This window comes from Osmerus eperlanus, chromosome 9 (assembly GCF_963692335.1).
Source record: "Osmerus eperlanus chromosome 9, fOsmEpe2.1, whole genome shotgun sequence".
NCBI classification, from domain to species: Eukaryota; Metazoa; Chordata; class Actinopteri; order Osmeriformes; family Osmeridae; genus Osmerus; species Osmerus eperlanus.
In genome coordinates, this window is record NC_085026.1 from 5,934,197 (window position 1) to 5,955,038 (window position 20,842).

At 46.6% G+C, this 20,842-nt stretch overlaps 1 protein-coding gene across 5 annotated transcripts; it reads left to right on the forward strand.

The window, feature by feature from the left end:
- The first annotated feature begins 265 nt into the window (after window positions 1–265).
- asap3 (ArfGAP with SH3 domain, ankyrin repeat and PH domain 3) lies at window positions 266–20,110 on the forward strand. Of its 5 annotated transcripts, XR_009931412.1 has the most exons (27): window positions 266–678; window positions 1,375–1,447; window positions 3,388–3,533; window positions 3,956–4,030; window positions 4,659–4,708; window positions 5,059–5,182; window positions 5,289–5,374; window positions 5,963–6,038; window positions 7,158–7,244; window positions 7,516–7,625; window positions 8,416–8,485; window positions 9,768–9,855; window positions 10,019–10,067; window positions 11,918–12,075; window positions 12,715–12,848; window positions 13,626–13,717; window positions 13,805–13,985; window positions 14,089–14,168; window positions 16,355–16,470; window positions 16,647–16,714; window positions 16,828–16,932; window positions 17,205–17,367; window positions 17,542–17,824; window positions 17,932–18,127; window positions 18,604–18,735; window positions 19,044–19,183; window positions 19,216–20,110. XR_009931412.1 is itself a non-coding variant. In XM_062470160.1 (26 exons), the coding sequence occupies exons 1-26, from the start codon at window positions 553–555 to the stop codon at window positions 19,116–19,118; spliced, it is 2,943 nt and encodes a 980-aa protein (XP_062326144.1). In that variant the 5' UTR covers window positions 266–552; the 3' UTR covers window positions 19,119–20,110. The 5 variants fall into 5 exon arrangements, 4 of the variants coding, with proteins under 4 accessions (XP_062326144.1, XP_062326147.1, XP_062326146.1 ...); XM_062470160.1 differs by having other exon boundaries at window positions 19,044–20,110; XM_062470163.1 differs by having other exon boundaries at window positions 18,604–18,731; window positions 19,044–20,110.
- The last annotated feature ends 732 nt before the right edge of the window (window positions 20,111–20,842 follow it).

Sequence of the window (20,842 nt, forward strand, 5' to 3'; positions counted from 1 at the left end):
CAAGTGTTCCACAGTAGTACACTAGATTAACTATTTGTTATACCTCTCGTTAGTTTTTTTCTTGCTTTGAAATGAAAACAAAATTGTATAAATGCCCGTCCTTATAAAAGAGAATAACTGCGGGCACAAATTTGACAAGATTTCAGAGGCTTACGGACTTAATTATTATAATAATGTTTTATACCCATCACTGTAATTTACTAGATTGATACAGAACCGGAAGTACAGAAAAAAAAAAAAAAAAAAAACGTTTCCCACAATGGTGTTTTTGAAAACAAGAATGACGAAAGACCATCATGGCTCCAAACATTCCCACGTGACCATGACGCCCTCCTTCGAAGTCGGTGCTGAACACTCAACACCTCACGACTCGAAACCTGCTCTGAGAAAAAAAGCACACTAGCCTTCATCCGCACACGAAATGCTACTGCGGGGAAATACAAACTTTTCTGTTGCTATTTTCACAGAGAGTGAATAGGCTTTTCCTGCCTGGGAATATAAACTTTTAAGAACTTTTCTCGGTAGTTTCGTTGCATAGGTTTCGGGAGTATCATGCCGGAGCGTATCAGCATTTCTGATTTTCTTCATCTGACAAACGAAGACTTGACATCACCGGGAGCATCCCCCTTTCAGTGTAAAATAAGCGACTGCCGGATTACGGTGTCTGCACTCGAGGAGGTAAGAAAAGTTGTTTATATGTCTGTTGCCACACTCCGTGGCTGATGTGCCTTCTCGCTTTCTCTCTATGACAGGCTTTCTTGTAACACCGTGACTCATTCTCTTTTGGGGGCATTTAGCGGGTGTTTAGTTACAGACGATTGTTGTTGAGTAGCAGACAGATGTGTGGGTCTCAAACTAGGTTTTCTAACCTAACAGCAACCTCAACTACCTCTAAAATATAGGCCACCCTACCCTCCCTCCCTCACTCCCTCACTCTCTTTCTCCCAATCAGATTGATCACCCTACCTTCCCTCTCTTTCCAGAGAGGGTTGGAGACAAGTCCCTAGAGGTTAAGAGACTAGGAGAATAGTAGACTAGGACGGTAGGAGAACAGGATACCAGTGACCAGGAGACTAGGAGGTAGGAGACTAGGACACTAGGAAAGTAGTAGACTTGGAGGGTAGTAGGGTAGAAGACTAGAGACTGAGAGGGTATGAGATTAGGAGAGAAGGAGACTAAGAGGGAACTCCGGTAAGGTCCCTGTCCTCTAAACCAAATCAAATTCTTTCCATCTCTACTATAATTCTCTCTCTCTTGTCTCCGTCGCTTTCTCTCTCTTCTCCCCCTCCCCTTTCTCTCTTCCTCTCCTCTCCCTTTTTCCATTCTCTTTCTCCCATCTCTCCCTCTCATTTCTCTGTCTCTCTCCCTTTTTAGTCACTAGAGATGGATCAGAGCAGCCTGCGCCGGATGAGGAAGACGGTGAAGGCCGTGCACACATCTGGACTCAGTAAGCTCACCCTCAACTCCATACACACATCCATAAGGTCACCCTCACCTCCATACACACATCCATAAGGTCACCCTCACCTCCATACACACATCCATAAGGTCACCCTCACCTCCATACACACATCCATAAGGTCACCCTCACCTCCATACACACATCCATAAGGTCACCCTCACCTCCATACACACATCTATAAGGTCACTGTCACCTCCATACATCTGGACTCTATAAGGTCACCCTCACCTCCATACACACATCCATAAGGTCACCCTCACCTCCATACACACATCCATAAGGTCACCCTCACCTCCATACACACATCCATAAGGTCACCCTCACCTCCATACACACATCCATAAGGTCACCCTCACCTCCATACACACATCCATAAGGTCACCCTCACCTCCATACACACATCCATAAGGTCACCCTCACCTCCATACACACATCTATAAGGTCACTGTCACCTCCATACATCTGGACTCTATAAGGTCACCCTCACCTCCATACACACATCTGGACATCTGGTCACTATAAGGTCACTTTCACCTCCATACATCTGGACTCTATAAGGTCACTGTCACCTCCATACATCTGGACTCTATAAGGTCACTGTCACCTCCATACATCTGGACTCTATAAGGTCACTTTCACCTCCATACATCTGGACTCTATAAGGTCACTTTCACCTCCATACATCTGGACTCTATAAGGTCACCCTCACCTCCATACATCTGGACTCTATAAGGTCACTTTCACCTCCATACATCTGGACTCTATAAGGTCACTTTCACCTCCATACATCTGGACTATATAAGGTCACCCTCACCTCCATACACACATCTATAAGGTCACCCTCACCTCCATACATCTGGACTCTATATGGTCACTCTCACCTCCATACATCTGGACTCTATAAGGTCACTCTCACCTCCATACATCTGGACTCTATATGGTCACTGTCACCTCCATACATCTGGACTCTATAAGGTCACTGTCGCCTCCATACATCTGGACTATATAAGGTCACCCTCACCTCCATACATCTTGACTCTATAAGGTCACTGTCACCTCCATTCATCTGGACTATATAAGGTCACTCTCACCTCCATACATCTGGACTCTATAAGGTCACCCTCACCTCCATACACACATCTATAAGGTCACCCTCACCTCCATACATCTGGACTCTATAAGGTCACTCTCACCTCCATACATCTGGACTCTATAAGGTCACCCTCACCTCAATACATCTGGACCGGTAAACTCACACTAACTCTCACCTCCATACAACCATAATTACCTGGTGTATACTAGTGACCATGGCAACCACATTGACCTGCAGTGTAACAGTGATCATGGCAACCATCACAACCTGCAGTGTAACAGTAACCATGGCACCACAATAACTTTTGAAGGTGTGTCTGAGCAGGATTTTTGTAAGGGCCCAGGTGACCCACATGATCTGGGTTTGGTGGAGGAATCATGTCTATGGTGTGATAGTTGGTTAAAGGATAATGTTGTGTGTGTTTTGATGGGGTGTGACTATTTTGACATACACTCTTACACAAGACCCACAGGTCTAACAACTAACTAGTTCGCATCAGACTGCTCTTGTTGACTGTGCATACACAGAGTTTAGACATTCTTTTGTATCTTGGCCTGTTTCACATTTCAGTCTCTATCCCCTCCCCCCTTCTCTATCCCTCCCCCTTCTCTTACTGGAAGTATAAAGAAGTTCCAGTACGAAAGGGGGGAGGGAGACAAAAAGGGAGTGAGAGATGGAGCTGCTGGTCCGATTTGAGTTGGTCATTAGTACAGAGTGTGGGTTAGGGCTTGCTGCAGCTTGATATTCTAGCTGTGTGTGTTGGGGGGGAGGAGGGGGGGGGGCTGAAGCTGGCTGTTGTGTTTGTTTACTAACGGTGTGTGTGTGTCTCTAGCCCACATGGAGGCCAAGGAGCAGTACATACAAGTTCTGGAGAACCTGGGTAACAGTCACCTGACCCAGGAGAACAACGAGGTCTCCACGGGCTTCCTCAACCTGGCGGTGTTTACCAGAGAGGTCACTGCCCTGCTCAAAAACCTGGTGAGGATGAGGGGGGGAAGGGTCTGCACCCGAGAGGTCTGCCCTACTCTCTACCCCTCCATCCATCTCTCTAAACCCCTGTGAATCTCGCTAAACTATATGAATCTCTATCCATTTATCTCTCTGAACCATATGAATCTCTCTATCTCTGTCCATCCACCTCTAAACTCCATGTACCTCTCTTTTTCCATCGCGCTGATCCCTGTGAATGTCTCTCTCTCTCTATCCCTCTGTTTAAATCCTGTGAATCTCTATCTCTCTCTATCCCTCTGTTTAAACCATGTGAATCTCTTTAGGTTTCTCTATCCCTCTCTCTAAACCCTGTGAGTCTCTTTAGGTATCTCCATCCCTCTCTCTAAGCCCTGTGAATCTCTTTATGTCTCTCTATCCCTCTCTCTAAACCCTGTGAGTCTCTCTCACAGGTCCAAAACCTGGACAACATCCTGACCTTTCCTCTGGAGAACATCCTGAAGAGTGACCTTAGAGACAGCAGGCAGGTGAGCAACAAACAGCAAGTTACAGTTAGGATTACCATGATCAATTTACCCTCAATCATTTAATCTCTCCAAAAGCAAGGTATCCTATTGAGATAATAAGAACCATGTCTGTTGGATGGGAGCCCTGTGTTGCTTTCAAAACTGGACCCCATTGTAAAAATGTGGATGAGAAATGGAGATGTTATTAGTGCACCACAATGTTATAATTTCTGCTCACCGTACGTTAGTCCACTAGCTACTGTAATCGAGATATTGTTGCTATATACTTAAGCAATTGAGATGTTGTTGTTGCACTCTGATTTGCTTACTTTGAAATGTGGCTCGTAAATGTAGACTGTTCCTTGACCCTCACCACAGAAACACTGTAGAACTATGTACTTTTGATCCTTCATCTTCTACTGTACTTTGTTGATGCACAATTTTGATGTCACTGTGGACAGAAGAGTGAAATGAATAATGTATGAAATGGATACGTTAAATGGTGAGTGGAAAGGTGAGTGTAGTGTGTAGTAGATGGCTTCCGGCGTTCAGGTTTATAGACTGCAGTGTCGACTAATCTGGTGCAGAGCCGAGCTCAACTGAGATGCTCATCTGTCTCTCCATCTCTCTTTCACTCTCGCTTTCCCAGGAGCTGAAGAAACACATGGAGAAGAGCTGGAAAGATTATGAGATGAAACTGTGAGTTGACTAAGAGTTCTTATCAGGATCAGAGGGTCCAACTGAGGCGCTCTCCGTAGCATGTTGACCACAGACCTAATCCTGTGCCTAACCAGGACGACGTGTAGCATGGGGCTGGTCAACTCTCTTATCCAAGGAACGGTGCCAGCAGTCTGGCTGTAAGCGAGGAAGGGGAATTCACCTTCTTCTATTTACCTTGCTTTAACTTCCTCCTATTTTCTCTCTCCCTCTGTTCCCCCTCTCGCTTTCTTTGCACAATGTCACCTCTTCTTTTTTCGGACTCTGTCCTTCCCCCTTCGCTCTTCCCCTCCTTCCGTTCCTACCCTCACTCCTTTTCTCTGTTCGCCAAGAAGTAAACTGGAGAAGGAAAGGCGAGAGAAAGGCCGTCAGCAGGGCCTCATCAGGATGGAGGGAGGAGACGGAGGAGAGGACAAAGAGAGAGAGAGGAGAGCCTTCCAACTGCAGATGTGCGAGGTGATATGTGGGGGTGGGATGTAGGACTGGAGATCGCCTGGAGTTAACCTTAACCTGGTCTCCTGTGCAGTACCAGTTGTGATGCGTAACCTGGTCTCTTGTGCAGTACCTGTTGAAGAGCCAGGAGTTGAAAGTCCGTCAGGGTCCAGACCTCCTGCAAAGTCTTATAAAGTACTTTCAAGCTCAGCTGAAGTAAGTTTCACATTTCATGTTTTCCTTGGCCAACGACTACTAAGATTTACTTCCAGCACTAGTAAGGACAGTTTTGCAGTAAAAGACATTATGAAGGTAATAGGAAGAGAGTATAAAGTTAGTATAGTTTTCAGTATGAAGGGAGTATGAGGGTAGTGTGAAGGTAGTATGAAGGCAGTAAGATGTGCAGTATGTAGGCAGTAGGAGGGTAGTGTGAAGGTAATATAAAGGGAGTATTTTGTGCATTATGGCAGTCGTATGAAAGGTTTATAGTGATCTCTGCTCCCAGAGAGTGCCTCTGGTTCCTTGTGGAAAAGCAGATGGCTTTAATTTATAAATGCCAGATGTATTTACTTTCATTCTCAGACATCGAGAACAGCTTCCAATGCTCTCCACTGCTAATACGTGTGGTATTCTGTGTTCTGGTGATGTCTGCTTAGGTTTGTTCTGAATAGATAAGATCACAGTTGTTAACCATTCACTCCCTGACATAGGTAGAATGTTGTGTGTTTATAAATGGTGTGTGTGTGTGTGCATACAAGAGTGCTGTGAAAACAGAAGGGACTTCAGTGTTTGTGGTTTCAACAGTTTCTTCCAGGATGGACTTAAAGCTGCAGAGAATCTCACTCCCTTTGTGGAAAAACTGTCTGCTTCTATCCACACGGTAAACAACTGTCTGTCTGTCTGTTAGGGTAAGCCTGCCTGCCTGTCTGTCTGTTAGGGTGAGCCTGCCTGTCTGTCTGTCTGTCTGTCTGTTAGGGTAAGCCTGCCTGCCTGTCTGTCTGTTAGGGTGAGACTGCATGTCTGTCTGTCTCGTTGGGTAAGGCCCTGTTGACACCTTGCATTAACATGCATCTTGGATGATCCAATCACAAGTGGACAGCTTTGAGTACAGTTGTGAATGCACCCAGAACACATTGAGATCCGAGCGCTCAGACCACATTTTGAGGTGGTCTGGACCGCAAAGGGCCACGTTCTTTTAGCAGTGTGAACGCAAGTGTCTGTCTGTATGTCTGACAACCTCCCTTGCTGCCTGTCTATCTGGGTTAGTCTGTCTATCTGGGTTAAGGTTAGTCAGTCTGTGTGTGTGTGTGTGTGTGTGTGTGTGTGTGTGTGTGTAGTAGTATGTCAGATTTTGTGTCCCTCCCCCAGATTCCCAGTCTCTCTCTCCTCTCCGGATCTCTACCAGCTGAACACACAGCATGTTAATGGAGGCAGTTCCCTTTAAAGATGCAAATCAAAACCTGAAAATGAATTAGTAATATCTAGGCCCCAGCAGACAAGAGTTTCAGAGTTTTCTAGGCAGGTTTCACCACAAACAACCGTAGCCAGAGAAACAAGCTCCGACATGTCAACTCTCCCCTGACGAGAAAGAGAGAGGGAGCAGCATTGTGTAAAGAAACTGGTTTGGCTTGGTTATTGTTCTGTATGAGAGCATACTGTCTTTAGTCATGTTGTTGTGTCTGACTGTCAGCTGTCAGGTGTCAGGTTGTTGCCAATATGTGTACTGTCCTCTGCTGTGTGATATAGATTCATGCAGTGGGGCTGATGGAAACACTCACATCCTTCCATATTAGCACCACATTAGAAAATCACCCACATGATGTTTGTTTTCCCAAGATACACACACAACAGCACAAATGATTGATGGGTGAATCTTCAAGGATGGGTTAATAACATGTGCTTGTCGTTTGTGTATTGTGTGTGTGTGTATTTTGTGTTTGTCTGTGTGTATTGTGTGTATCTGTGTGCATGTGTGTATTGTGTGTGTGTGTGTGCCTAGGTGCGTCAGAACCAGGATCAGGAGGTGCGTAAGCTGTGTCAGCTCAGAGACTCTCTCAGACTGCTGCTGCAGGTGGAGAGCAAAGAGGTACGCAGCTCTGACTCCTATCCTCCATGTTATACAGCTGCAGCTCTGACTCCTATCCTCCATGTTATACATCTGCAGCTCTGACTCCTATCCTCCATGTTATACAGCTGCAGCTCTGAGTCCTATACTCCATGTATTAGCAGCTCTGACTCCTATCCTCCCTGTTGTACAGCTGGAGCTCTGAGTCCTATACTCCATGTATTAGCAGCTCTGACTCCTACACTCCACGTTGTATGGCTCAGGCCTGACAGTCCTCTGTTTTGTTCTGTAGGAGAACCTAAGCAGACAGAACTCTGGGAGTGGCTATAGCATCCACCAGCAGCAGGGAAACAAGAAGTACGGCACAGAGAAGTCTGGCTTCCTGCTCAAGAAGAGTGATGGGTGAGTGGCCAACCCGCTTCAACATGGGGAGACTTGGAGGCTGCAGGGAGTGGACAGGGTTAGTATCCAATTTCCTAAGGTGGAGCTGAGGAGAGGGGGGGAGGGTTCATGCTGCCCCTGCCCCAGCTGGTCTGTATTATGTTGGGGTAAGGAGCCAGTCTGGGACCCCTGCTCTGGAGCTCTACTGAGTAGTTCCAGCCTTCCTCCGCCATTTCGAATTTAGTTCCCCCTCGTTTTGCCACATGCACCCCTCCCCCCAACACCCTATTCTGGGGAGGGGTGTGTGTGTGTGCTCTACCAGAAGAGAAGTAGGGTCTCAGCCCGGTTGTGTCTGTAGGACATAGAGAGGGTTGGGTCTAAACCCCCCCTCACTGCCAGCACGTCCTCCCAGCATTCGCCATTAGCCGGCACTGCAGTAGCGTTCCCTCAAAGCGCAGCAGCTAAACACGGAAACTAGCAACTGCATTCAGAACAGATTTCACTAGAAACAAACCGGGCAGCAGGTTATTGTATTTCTCACATTGCTACGAAAGGAGGGCAACATGGTGGGAAAAGACTCAAGGATAGGTTTCCTGTCATGAGGAAGCCGTCAAGAGAGGTAAAGGCGTGGGTTAGCTTTACATCCATCACCACATAGCTGCTAACGTTAACTAGCCAACAGGTTATGTAGCCAGCTTACTATGACTAACTGACAAGGTGAAATTACATCAAGAGGGGTTGGGTTATAAACTCAGACTGTGTCCTCTTGCCCTCCTCCCGCCCTCTTCTTCTGTGGTACGTGTTTCTGCAGCATCAGGAAGGTGTGGCAGAGAAGGAAGTGTGGCGTGAAGTACGGCTGTCTGACCATCTCACACAGCACGGTGAGAAACCCCGACACCTACTGTAGAGTACAGCAGCACCGTGACACACCCCGACACCTACTGTAGAGTACAGCAGCACTGTGACACACCCCAACACCGACTGTAGAGTACAGCAGCACTGTGACACACCCCAACACCGACTGTAGAGTACAGCAGCACTGTGACACACCCCGACACCGACTGTAGAGTACAGCAGCACTGTGACACACCCCGACACCTACTGTAGAGTACAGCAGCACTGTGACACACTCCGACACCTACTGTAGAGTACAGCAATACTGTGACACACCCCAACACCGACTGTAGAGTACAGCAGCACTGTGACACACCCCAACACCGACTGTAGAGTACAGCAGCACTGTGACACACCCCGACACCTACTGTAGAGTACAGCAGCACTGTGACACACCCCAACACCTACTGTAGAGTACAGCAGCAGTATGACACACCCCAACACCTACTGTAGAGTATAGCACCCCAACACCTACTGTAGAGTCTAGCACCCCAACACCTACTGTAGAATATAGCACCCTAATACCTACTGTAGAATACAGCTGTGCTTGTCACATGAGGAAAAACCGTCATCTACTCTGTATATCAAGTTCAATTTGAACTTGGTGGTCGTAACGATGGTTACGGCAGATGCAGATGAGGATTCCTTACCAGAGAACCCTTGGCCAGTGCGTGAAAGTTGGCAACGCTCTGCTGACTGAATAACTGCAGAGTTCCAAACCTCCTCTGGATATAACATCAGCACAAGAACTGATGGCATGGCTTTCCATGACCAAGCAGCTGCACGCAAGCCTAACATCACCAAGCACAACGCCAAGCATCGGACGGAGTGGTGTAAAGCACAGCGCCACTGTACTCTTGACTGTGGAAACGTGTTCTGTGGAGTGACGAATCACATTCCCTATCTGGCAGTCCGATGGACAAGTGAGGGTTTGATGAATGCCTCACACATGCTCTTCTGGATAGATGGGAACAAAGTCCCACAGGCACATTCCAAAATCTTGTAGAAAGCCTTTACAGAAGAGTGGAAGCTGTCATAACTGCAATGGGGGGGGGAGTAATTCCATAGAAATGCCCATGGATTTAGAATGGCATGTCATAAAAGCTCCTGAAGGTGTAATGTGTAGGTCTCCCGATAACTTTGTCCATATAGTGTATACTTTGACTCAAATAATGGAGCTGTGTACTTGGTCCACTAGAGAGTAACGCTGTGTCTGCCTTGTGTGATGATTGTGGGATTAGGTATGTTTTATTGTGTGTGTGTTGTCAGATCAACCGACCACCAGCCAAGCTCAACCTCCTGACCTGTCAGGTGCGGCCCAATCCTGAGGAGAGGAGGACCTTTGACCTGGTGACACGTAGGTTGACCCCTGATCCCCAGTAGAAGAGCCACGACTCTGCCGCTGTGTGGCTCTCTGGCAAGCTCTCCTCTTTAGAAGCAGTTTATATTCCGTGTGGAGTCATCAACTGTTGTTCATTTACATAGTCAGAGTGTCTGTGTTTGTGTGTCTGTCCTTCTAGATAATCGGACGTACCACTTCCAGGCAGAGGATGAGCAGGAATGTATGATGTAAGCACACCGTCACCACAGTAGTGGTATTGGCAATGTTACACACACACACACACACACACACACTGAGATTCACGAGACATGGGGGAGAGACCAGAGACATGGGGGAGAGAGACATGGGGGAGAGACCAGAGACATGGGGGAGAGAGACATGGGGGAGAGACCAGAGACATGGGGGAGAGAGACATGGGAGAGAGACCAGAGACATGGGGGAGAGAGACATGGGGGAGAGACCAGAGACATGGGGGAGAGAGACATGGGAGAGAGACCAGAGACATGGGGGAGAGACCAGAGACATGGGGGAGAGACCAGAGACATGGGGGAGAGAGACATGGGGGAGAGAGACATGGGGGAGAGACCAGAGACATGGGGGAGAGAGACATAGGGGAGAGACCAGAGCAATGGGGGAGAGAGACATGGGGGAGAGACATGGGGGAGAGAAACATGGGGGAGAGACCAGAGACATGGGAGAGAGACCAGAGACATGGGGGAGAGAAACATGGGGGAGAGACCAGAGACATGGGAGAGAGACCAGAGACATGGGGGAGAGAGACATGGGGGAGAGACCAGAGACATGGGGGAGAGAGACATGGGGGAGAGACCAGAGACATGGGGGAGAGAGACCTGAGACATGAGAAGAGACATGGGGGTCAGATGGCTGAGCAGTTAAGGAATCGGGCTATCAACCAGAAGGTTGCCGGTTCGATTCCTGGCCGTGAAAAATGACGTTGTGTCCTTGGGCAAGGCACTTCACCCTACTTGCCTTGGGGGGAATGTCCCACTTACTGTAAGTCGCTCTGGATAAGAGCGTCTGCTAAATGACTAAGATGAAATCAAATGAAATGGGGGAGCCATGGGAGAGAGAGGCTTGTAAATATGAGTCATGAAAACTATTGCAATAAAGTAGTAATAATGCTGAGGTCACAGGTATGACAGTCACTGTATTGCATACAGACAAGGCCTCCTATAGGACTCATACAGGGAGGGTTATCAGTAAGGGTTAGCTTCAGAGTATTTTACTGATCAGTGCTACTTCCAAAATGTTTTATTATAAAACTGTGTGCAGAGGAAAACATGACCCTCATTGCATGCCATGCTCAGCTTACTGTCGTAACGAGTGACTAACATTGTTAGTGCCAGAGACACCGTTATCAAGATCAGGAAAAAGGAAAAAGACCGAAGCAAAAAACCCCACATCAGAGATAGAGTGAGAGAGGGCGGGAGAGAGAGAGACTGAAAGAGTTTCCCCCGTTAGGCCTCTGGCACAGCTGGTTTTGGGTGGGACCTCTCTCTCTCGTTACTCTCTCTCTCTCCCCTCCTCTCTGGAGAACCACAGGCTGGCCTGGCTGAGGAGGAGATTTCTCCTCGCTCATCCCTTGTTTTTCTCCACCCCTCTTCTTTCCTCGGCGAACCTTCTTCTCTGCCCTGTACTCTCGCTCTCTTTGGGTGGCCTGAGGACCAGCTGTTTGATGTGGGAAGTCTCTGAGGAGAGGGAGAGGGGGAGGGAGGAAGTTGGGAGGGAGGGGGGGAGACGGGGAAGTGGGACAGAGGGAATGGTGGAGACGGTGAGCGAGGGGGAAGGAGGGAGAGTGGGAGGGAAACAGAGAGGAATGGAGAGAGGTAGGGCGACGGTGTGGGTGTAACCTGCCCATGACAGACGCGGGTGACCTCAGCGACAGAGGATTACTCTGTCAGCTGTCTGACTCTGATGCAACAGTATGAACACAGTTTGGGCTTATGACATGAATACTATTGGCTGCATATTCATCCTTTCTGTATGTATGTACGTGTGTGCACGTGGATGTGTGTACCTGTGGTGTGTGTGTGTGTGTGTGTGTGTGTGTGGCTAGCTGGGTGTCCGTGCTGCAGAACAGTAAGGAGGAGGCTCTGAGCGCAGCGCTGGGAGGAGAGCAGGGCCAGGACAGCCTCCAGGAGCTGTCGCGCTCTGTCATCACTCAGCTGCCAAGCCTGCCCGGCAACCAGGCCTGCGCCGACTGTGGAGCCCCTGGTGAGCCGACGACCATCCCTGATCCTGACCCAGTAACATGAACTACCATCCCTGATCCTGACCCAGTAACATGAACTACCATCCCTGATCCTGACCCAGTAACGTGAACTACCATCCCTGATCCTGACCCAGTAACATGAACAACCATCCCTGATCCTGACCCAGTAACATGAACTACCATCCCTGATCCTGATCCAGTAACATGAACTACCATCCCTGATCTTAACACATTAACATGAACTACCCTCCCTGATCCTAACACAGTAGCATAAACTACCATCCCTGATCTTAACACAGTAACATAAACTACCATCCCTGATCCTATCGCAATAGCTACCTACTGTGACCCTGGTAACCATTAACACTACCTACCCTAACCTTGGTAACCATTAACACAACCTACTCTTACACCGGGGAGCCTGGGAACCATTCACACTACCTACCGTAACCCTGGTAACCTTTCACCCTTCCTACCGTAATTCCAACCCTGGGGAACACTATGTCCATGACCATGTTTTTGGGAGAAGGACAAGCATTGGTAATGTAGTGGAACTGCATGGATGCATCATACCTAGTACACTGGTACTGGTAGTAGTGGGACATGGTACCTGGTGTCATAGCTGGTGTTTCTGTTCTCAGGGCCCACCTGGCTGTCCACCAACCTGGGCATCCTCACCTGCATCGAGTGCTCGGGGATCCACAGAGAGCTGGGGGTGCACTACTCCAGGATCCAGTCTCTCAGCCTGGACCTGCTCTGCACCGCAGAACTACTGGTAAGGCGTACCAGAAATGTAGTAGGTGACACAAATGCCAGTGACATTCAACGATACTCCATATCCAATTCGATGGTAAAAAAACGAATGCAAAACAATAAATTCTGTGTACTTTAACATACGTGTTGAATTGAATCCCCAGTACCTACAACACCGTACCATCATGCTTTCAGAATTGTAGCATTGACTTGGTACCAAAGCATTGGTTTTTGTGTCATCCCTAACACGCACACACGTACACACATGGATGCACACACAGACGGACGTGAATGTACACACACACAACAACAGTTTCTTACCTTCCGCTGTTGGCCTCTTCAACAAGGCCAAGGGACCACACTGACTCTAATGACTTCTTGCTTAAAACACACTGCTTTTTGCACTGCATTACAAAATGATATCTTGTACACTTGTATTTTTTGTAATATTTGTATTTTTGTATTTTTATATTGTAATTTACGGCAACTTATATTTTATTTTATTGTATATTTAATTCTATTCTAATCCCACTTGCTAGTTTATGTACCCTTAGTATAGATAGTCCACATATTTAAATTTTAGGTATATGTTTATTGTATGCACCTTCCTGCCAAAGCAAATTCCTTGTCTGTGCAAACTTTCATGGCGAATAAATCCCATTCTGATTCTGATTCTGACATGCATACCAACAAATGTGCAACACATGTACACACGCTGGCAACAAGTAATCTTACTTTCTGTCTCTCTCTCCTTCCCTCTCTCTCTTTCTTTCCCTCCCTCTCCCCCTCTCTGTCTCAGCTTGCAGTCAGTATAGGCAACACTAGGTTTAATGACATCATGGAGGCAGGCCTTCCCAACGACTCCATCAAACCACTCCCCCAAAGTGACATGTGAGTTCAGGATCATGCTCTGATTGGTGTGCAGCTCCTCATGTCGCATCACAGCTCGAGTGAACATGGTGTCTCCGTGGTAACCAGGCAAGCCAGAAAGGAATACATAGTGGCCAAGTATGTGGAGCGGCGCTACGTCCTCTGCAGACAGGAAGTGGAACCCAGCTGTGTGTATGATGCCGTCAGGAGACGTGACCTCACATCCCTCCTGCAGCTGTACGCTGAGGGGGAGGACCTGGCCAAGCCACTCCCGACGCCTGAGGAGCAGGTGTGTCACACACGCTTGTGCACGTTCACGCGTACATACATGCACACACGTATGAACGAATGTACATAAGTTGTAGAGGGAGACAGTATTGTGTGTGTTTCAGAGGGAGACAGCGCTCCACCTTGCGGTGCAACAGGAGGACGGTAGCTCTCTGGCGCTAGTGGACTTCCTTATCCAGAACAGGTGACGCCTTCGTAGTACACTTTTACAATGATAGTACACTACTCTCCTAATACACTGCTGTTCTCGTATACTACTAATGCTCTCCTAGAACACTATTCTCCTCCTAATATACTACTTTCTTAGTACACTAATACACTCCTAGTACACTACTGAACTATACTACTAAACCTATCCCAGAATACTACTGTTGCAGCTATTATGTATGGTCAGAGAATGTCTCTAATAAGGGCAGAACTTCCACTCTCTGGAAAACTTCTGGCTTCTGAACTGGTTGCAGTTCCACTCTGGTTCCTTATGAGGGCGCTCACGGGCGAGTGCAGAATGAATGGAGGTCTATGGAGCTATACCCCTCAAAAAACACTTTTCTCAGGATATAATTTTTTGTCTAGGATTTTAAATGTTGCATTCGAAAGGGGTGGTCGTTTTTTTGTTCTAAAAAGCCTCTTAAAATGTCAATGACGTCATACACATCGTACGGCCAGAGATACTGCTTTACGGCAAGTAAAGTCCACTTTCCTTAGTCCTGTCTCCTCCACAATGTCCCTCCCTTGTCCCTGCATGTCCTGTATCTCTCATGCTTTTCATATGCTGTTCTATTTGGTGTGGAAATGTCAATAAATCACCCCCCATTGCAGTGTTCAACATCTGATAAAGAGAAATCAATTTTGTTCAGGATTAAGTGATATGGTGTAGACTTCCATCTATGCAAGGTCATTATCCACATTATAGGGTAACTAAGAACCCCATTCATTCTGTAGAGGGTGATTCAGTGAAGTAGTTAACGTAGTTAAAATATTAACAAAACCATTTGTTTGCAGTAATCGAGTAAGGGAAGAGTCCCCCCTCCCAACACGTATCATTGCGATCTGTGGTAGCCCGCGCAACTTGGATGAGTTGGACATTAGCCAACTTGGCATTTAGCCAACCTTCCCTCCCATGTGACAGGACAACCCTTTCCAACTATTTAAACAATTGATCATTGCACATCTGCGAGGCATTTTCTTCTTTTTCTAATTTGTATTGATATTTATCACTATTGAGCGGGACATCGGCTGTTAGTTTTTTTTAAGGTGGCAATACTGTACCATGTATCCTGTATTCCTGAACATAAGAATAACACAACAAGTAGGCTACTCAAATTCAATTTATTTCCCATGTAAATTTCACAGAACATACAAAATGATAGGCAAAAAAAAAATGCCAGCAACCCAAAAAAAGTTGCTGTGGACAAAAAAAGTGGCGAAAAAGTCTACCTTAAAGGTGACATGACATGCTGTTTTTGGATGCTTTTATATAGGCCTTAGTGGTCCCCTAATACTGTATCAGAAGTCTCTTTCCCGAAATTCACACATGCACGGTCGTAGCTCAGTTTCTTATGGGCGGGCCAGATTATCTGGGCGGGCAAAGCAGAGAGAGGGGAGGTAACCTTCCTCCTTGTGACGTAACAAAGAGGAGATTTTCAAACAGAGCAATTGAGCTTTGATTTTCTGAAAGGCGGAGAAGAACACCCAGGGCTTGGTTTACACCGATCGAAATTTCTAGCCACTGGGGGACCAAAGGCAGGCTGGGGGAACTCATATTAATGTTAAATAACCTCCTAAAGTGAATTTTTCATGTCATGTCACCTTTAACATTCTCAGACAATGCCCGTAGACGGGCTCTGACATTCTTGTTCCGCTTCGGATGCCATCAAGCGGGATCTCTGGTTAGTGAAGGACTGATTACGACCAATCAGCATTCATTAGCAGAATGCTAGCGTGTTATGGGCAACAACGACTCACCCTGTAAGAAATCGAAAGGACATAAGTACTCGTTCATTCAACTTTCGACCTATAATCCATGTTGAACTTGCAAAAACTACAACCAAATCTGAGATTTCTCAACGACAATCAGGCGAAAGAGACAAATTTAGCGGTCTAGCTCCATAGACTCCCATTCATTTTACACTCGCCCACGATCACCCCCAGTGGAACTCTGCTGGAACTGCAACCAAATTCGGTACAATGGGGCTTAAAAGGGAGGGAACAGGCTCTCCGTAGACGGGCTCTGGTATGGTTCATGTGTTGTTTTTGTTTTGTAATATTCTTTTGAACACTGGGTGTTGTCTGAGTGCAGGAGAGCTTCATAGGGCAACTCAGTCCTGGTGACGTAGGGTCCTAGTAACACTGCTCCTTTGTTTGCTACAGTGGCTGTCTTGAGAAGAGGACGGGTGACGGGAGCACAGCTTTACACTACAGCGCACTGCACAACAAGCCAGAGTCTCTCAAACTACTGCTCAAAGGAAAGGCTGTACTACACACCGGTATGCTGCACACCGGGACACACACACTTTATCCTTCCCACCTTGTAGCCCAGACACACATACACATCCTGCCCACTTGGAGAAACACACACTCAGGTTACAGATGTTTTCATAGCTTGAGTTTGTAGATGAGTCAGTGTTAGTTAATCAGGGCTGTAACTTCTCTGGTGCTGTAGTGAACTCTGCGGGGGAAACGGCATTGGACATTGCAAGGAGACTGCAGCACTCCCAGTGTGTAGAGCTGGTAAGAGCAACTTCATCCCAAACTTGAGTCTTTCCCCTGCATCAGAATCCTCAGCTTCTCTAGGATCCATCCCTAGACAACGTGTGTGTGTGTGTGTGTGCTTTGTGCTGTAGCTGGAGCTGGCTCAGAGTGGCAAGTTTAACTCTCAGATCCATGTGGAGTTTGTATGGGAGACCCCCCAGGACCTATATGACAGCGAGGATGACCTGGATGAGAGGGTAAACATCGTAACCACAATACAACCTGTCTAGACCACAATACAACCTGTCATGACCACAGAAACCTGTCATAACCACAAAACAACCTGTCATGACCACAATACAACCTGTCATAACCAAAATACAACCTGTCATAACCACATAACCACAACAAAACCTATCATAACCACCATGAAAACTGTCATAATCTCAACAACCTGTCAGAACCACAAAACCACCTGTCAGAACCATGTCTTTGGTCACCACTCATACCAACAATTCTCTGTTTGCAGGACAGCCCCTTACCCAGAAACCTTTGCTCTCCCCTACCTTTCCAGGAGGGTGGGGCTGCCTTGCACTGCACTTCTAGCAAGAGCTCTGAGAGCTCCCTGTCCTCCACGCCCCCAACCCACAGCCCCGTGCCTCCCCCACTGCCAGCCAAAGCCCTACAGAAAGGTGAGCAGAGAATTTGTACTCCTAAAAGTGGGGGGGTAAAACAATTAATTTTATTGTATTGAGGGTGTATGATGGAGCTATTTTAAGGTTAGGGTTAGTGGTGATTATCAGTGATTTCTTGTTAAAATTGTTAACCTCTTTTGGCTGATACTCGTCCCCTCATCCCTTCTCCAGGACGCTCTGATCCTCAAATAGGGCCCCCCCCTCAGAGGTGCAGCTCCGCCCCTGCTGCACAGAGCTGCCCCCCTTCCCAGCTCCGTCACAGCCCTCCCTGCCCAGGCCCAGAGAGGGGGCGGCCTCACAGTTCTCCCCAAGGACAAACAGGCCTATTAAGGGCCCATAGGCGGCCTGTTTTCTGGGATGGTCAGTCTGCGTCTGAGTCTGGCTCTGGTTCTGCGGCTGCTCCCCATTTCAACTTGACAGCCACCTCTCCCCAGAACCACATGGGACCAGTCAGGTAATTGAGTGTACTGGTTCTTAAGTGGTTAAGTGGTTGAGTGTACTGGTTCTAACCTCTCAACTTTAACCATATTGTGCTACATTGTGACATGTATCCCCCTGTAGTTCAGATAAGACCACGTCGTATCGGCGGATCAGCAGTGGAAGCCAGGGTGTGTGTGGGGTGACATCACCTAGCGCTGTGTCTAGTAGCCAGGAAGAACTCTACTGCAACCTGGTGGCTGGTGGCTCCTCCCCTGTCCTTCACCCCAGCTCTTCACCAATCACTGTGCCAGCTCCACGACCTCGAAGGAATGCCATGGTAACATGACATCACTTTCTCATCATTGTCAATGACCATATCACTGACTTATCAAATTGTCTGATTTCTGGCCCAGATTTTAACTGTGCCTACGCTTTTAATGTTTGCAAAATATGAACTTAATCATAATGGTTTGCTACAGTCCAAACAAGAAATAACAAATTAGTAACTGAAGAGGATAAACTGGGGAAGCTACAGTTGTCATTCCCAGGTCCGTTTCAAGTAATGAATCCAAGAGTCAGTAGAGGTCTAGAACTTCAGAAGCGGTCAGGACAGCTCAGCAATGTACCTACCTCTATTATCTATCTTACACAAGCTGGTTAGCTTGAAAGCTTAAAGCGTAAAAGGAAATAGTCTAACAGCAAGTTCTGTTTCTATAAAAGCTAACTTCTACGTGAAATTTGTGTTCACACGGGACCGCTAATAGACAGGTCAAGTGTTATTGGTGAGCAGTATACGGTGTCTGTGTGTCGCAGGTGTCTCAGAGCAGGCCCAGACAGAAACGTGTACGGGCGCTAGTGGACTGCAGGGCCGTCAACTCTGGCCAGCTGGCCTTCTTCAAAGACCAAGTCATCGTTGTGACGGCCACCGAGGATCCCCACTGGTGGGTGAGTTGAGAATGTTCATTTAAACTCTTAAAATCGAACTGAACGTTAGCTGGTTGATTCGACCTTTTCTCTAGTTCTCGTATGACGTAATGCTATACTCTGCCCATGTTTGTCACTGCCTGAGCTGGGAAGATGGGAAGCTGGGAAGAAAATGCTTTGCTGTACGTGCGCTGTTGTTTAGGCTACTTGGTTGTGATGACTTTGCTAGTGATTGACGTCCTTTCACTGTTCTAGTTGACCGTTCATTTGTGTTCGGTGTGCTGCTTTAGTTTAATCTAGTCTGTTTTTGCACCCTTATTTCTATTAAGGTTGGACACATAGAAGGAGACCTTTCCAGGACTGGCTCCTTCCCAGTGAACTATGTGCATAAGTTAGGAGACTGACCACATATGGACCTAGGTGGCTAGGAAATGGACCTGGGTGGCTACGAGACTGACCACACATGGACCTGTATGGCCAAGAGACTGACCACACATGGACCTGGGTGGTCAAGAGACTGACCACACATGGACCCAACCCACACCGGAACCCTAATCCAGCCCCAGCCCCCTCCCTTCCTTCAGTTCTCATACTGAGTGGCTTTTACAGTGTTATACATTAATTTGCAAATAAACCTACCATATTTATAGTATGTGATTATACAGTATATTACAAGCTATAACTCAATATTTTGTAGTTATTTTATATTGTAGATTTGGGTTGGGTTGGTGGTTGGTTGTGTGTATTGGAGGACGAGGACTTTCAGCTATCTAGCTATAGCTGTGTGGGTTTATATGTCAGATGGGTGATTGATAAACAAGCAAACCTACTTTTGTTGTTTTTGCAAACCAGCCTAACATATAGTTTAAACATAAAATGTATACATTTAACCCAATCCCATCTCCAGCACCTCCGCAACGCCATTAGTGAACGCCATTAGTGAACGGCATTAGTGTTGCTTAGATCATTGCATTAAACTGGGTAATTTATAAATATATGTACTGTATATATGTATATAATTTGGTCAAAGCTACACAGTAGACTAGACTTAATAGAGAGCCACAAGACATACTCACTCAGTAAAGGAAAAAATAGCTGCCCAGCCAACATTTATCTATCACCCCCCAGTCAAATCAGTCTAGAACTGGGCTGATATGGACCCTAATCCACACAGGCTCCGGACTGTTCTGGAAGGTGTCTTGAGACCCTGTCCTGACAGCCATTATCTGAGGGATTCAGCCTAGGTTCTAAAGGAGGACAATCATTTCACTTGTCATTGCTTTAAATAGGTACTGTTAATTGCATCAACCACTTGTTGTTACACTGTGTTTTGAGTGCGCACATTGTCTACTTTTTTATGTACTTGTAATACAGTACTTGGGAGTCTTTTATTGTTCCTGTTAAGGACGGAAGGAAGAAAATCAACTTCAGAATTGTAAAGAACTGGCTACTGTTAGCCAATTATACCACCTTCAGCAACACCACCAACAGGTTGACGTATCAAGTGATAAAACAGCCTTGTACTGTAATTCACATCCAGTACAATACATAAAACTTACTTGAGTGTTGCTTTGCCAACACTCAATGTTTAAATGTGTTGCTGGACCCGCAAATAGCCATGCAATCAAGGGAAGCCTCCATGAGCAACATCATACAAAACAATTCGAACTAGTCATGACTAGGCAAAATGACGTTGCAGTTATCTCAGAGTTTTGACTAGGAGAAATGACGTTATTGATCAGAACTGACAGAGACCAGAGCCCGTCTACCCATATTAGACATGTTTAGTTGAAACAAGTAATAATTCAAATTATTGTATTATATTAGTAATATTCTTTTTATATAAGTGACATTTATTTGCAGTAAAAAAAAAGGTGCAAGATTTCCCTTTACAAATATACATCAAGAAATTCTGCATGTTGAAAATCCCCACCCTCTAAAGAGAACTACACTACTGTGGAGGTATACACATGGAGGACAGAGATTTTTTTTAAAGGACCCAAGAAACAGTGAAATCAATAAAAATAAATCATATGTATTAAACGATAAGGATTAAAGTTCCTGTAAAGCAAATTCCATGATTTGCTTTTCAGTACATTCTATACGTGTGAAATGAGTTCCTGAAGCA

Excerpts from the sequence above, each read along its gene's own strand:
- asap3 (XM_062470160.1), top strand. The coding sequence starts at position 553 with ATGCCGGAGCGTATCAGCATTTCTGATTTTCTTCATCTGACAAACGAA. Across the intron at positions 7,626-8,415 it reads CTGCTCAAGAAGAGTGATGG|CATCAGGAAGGTGTGGCAGA; the intron begins GTGAGTGGCCAA and ends GTGTTTCTGCAG. Across the intron at positions 14,169-16,354 it reads GACTTCCTTATCCAGAACAG|TGGCTGTCTTGAGAAGAGGA; the intron begins GTGACGCCTTCG and ends TGTTTGCTACAG.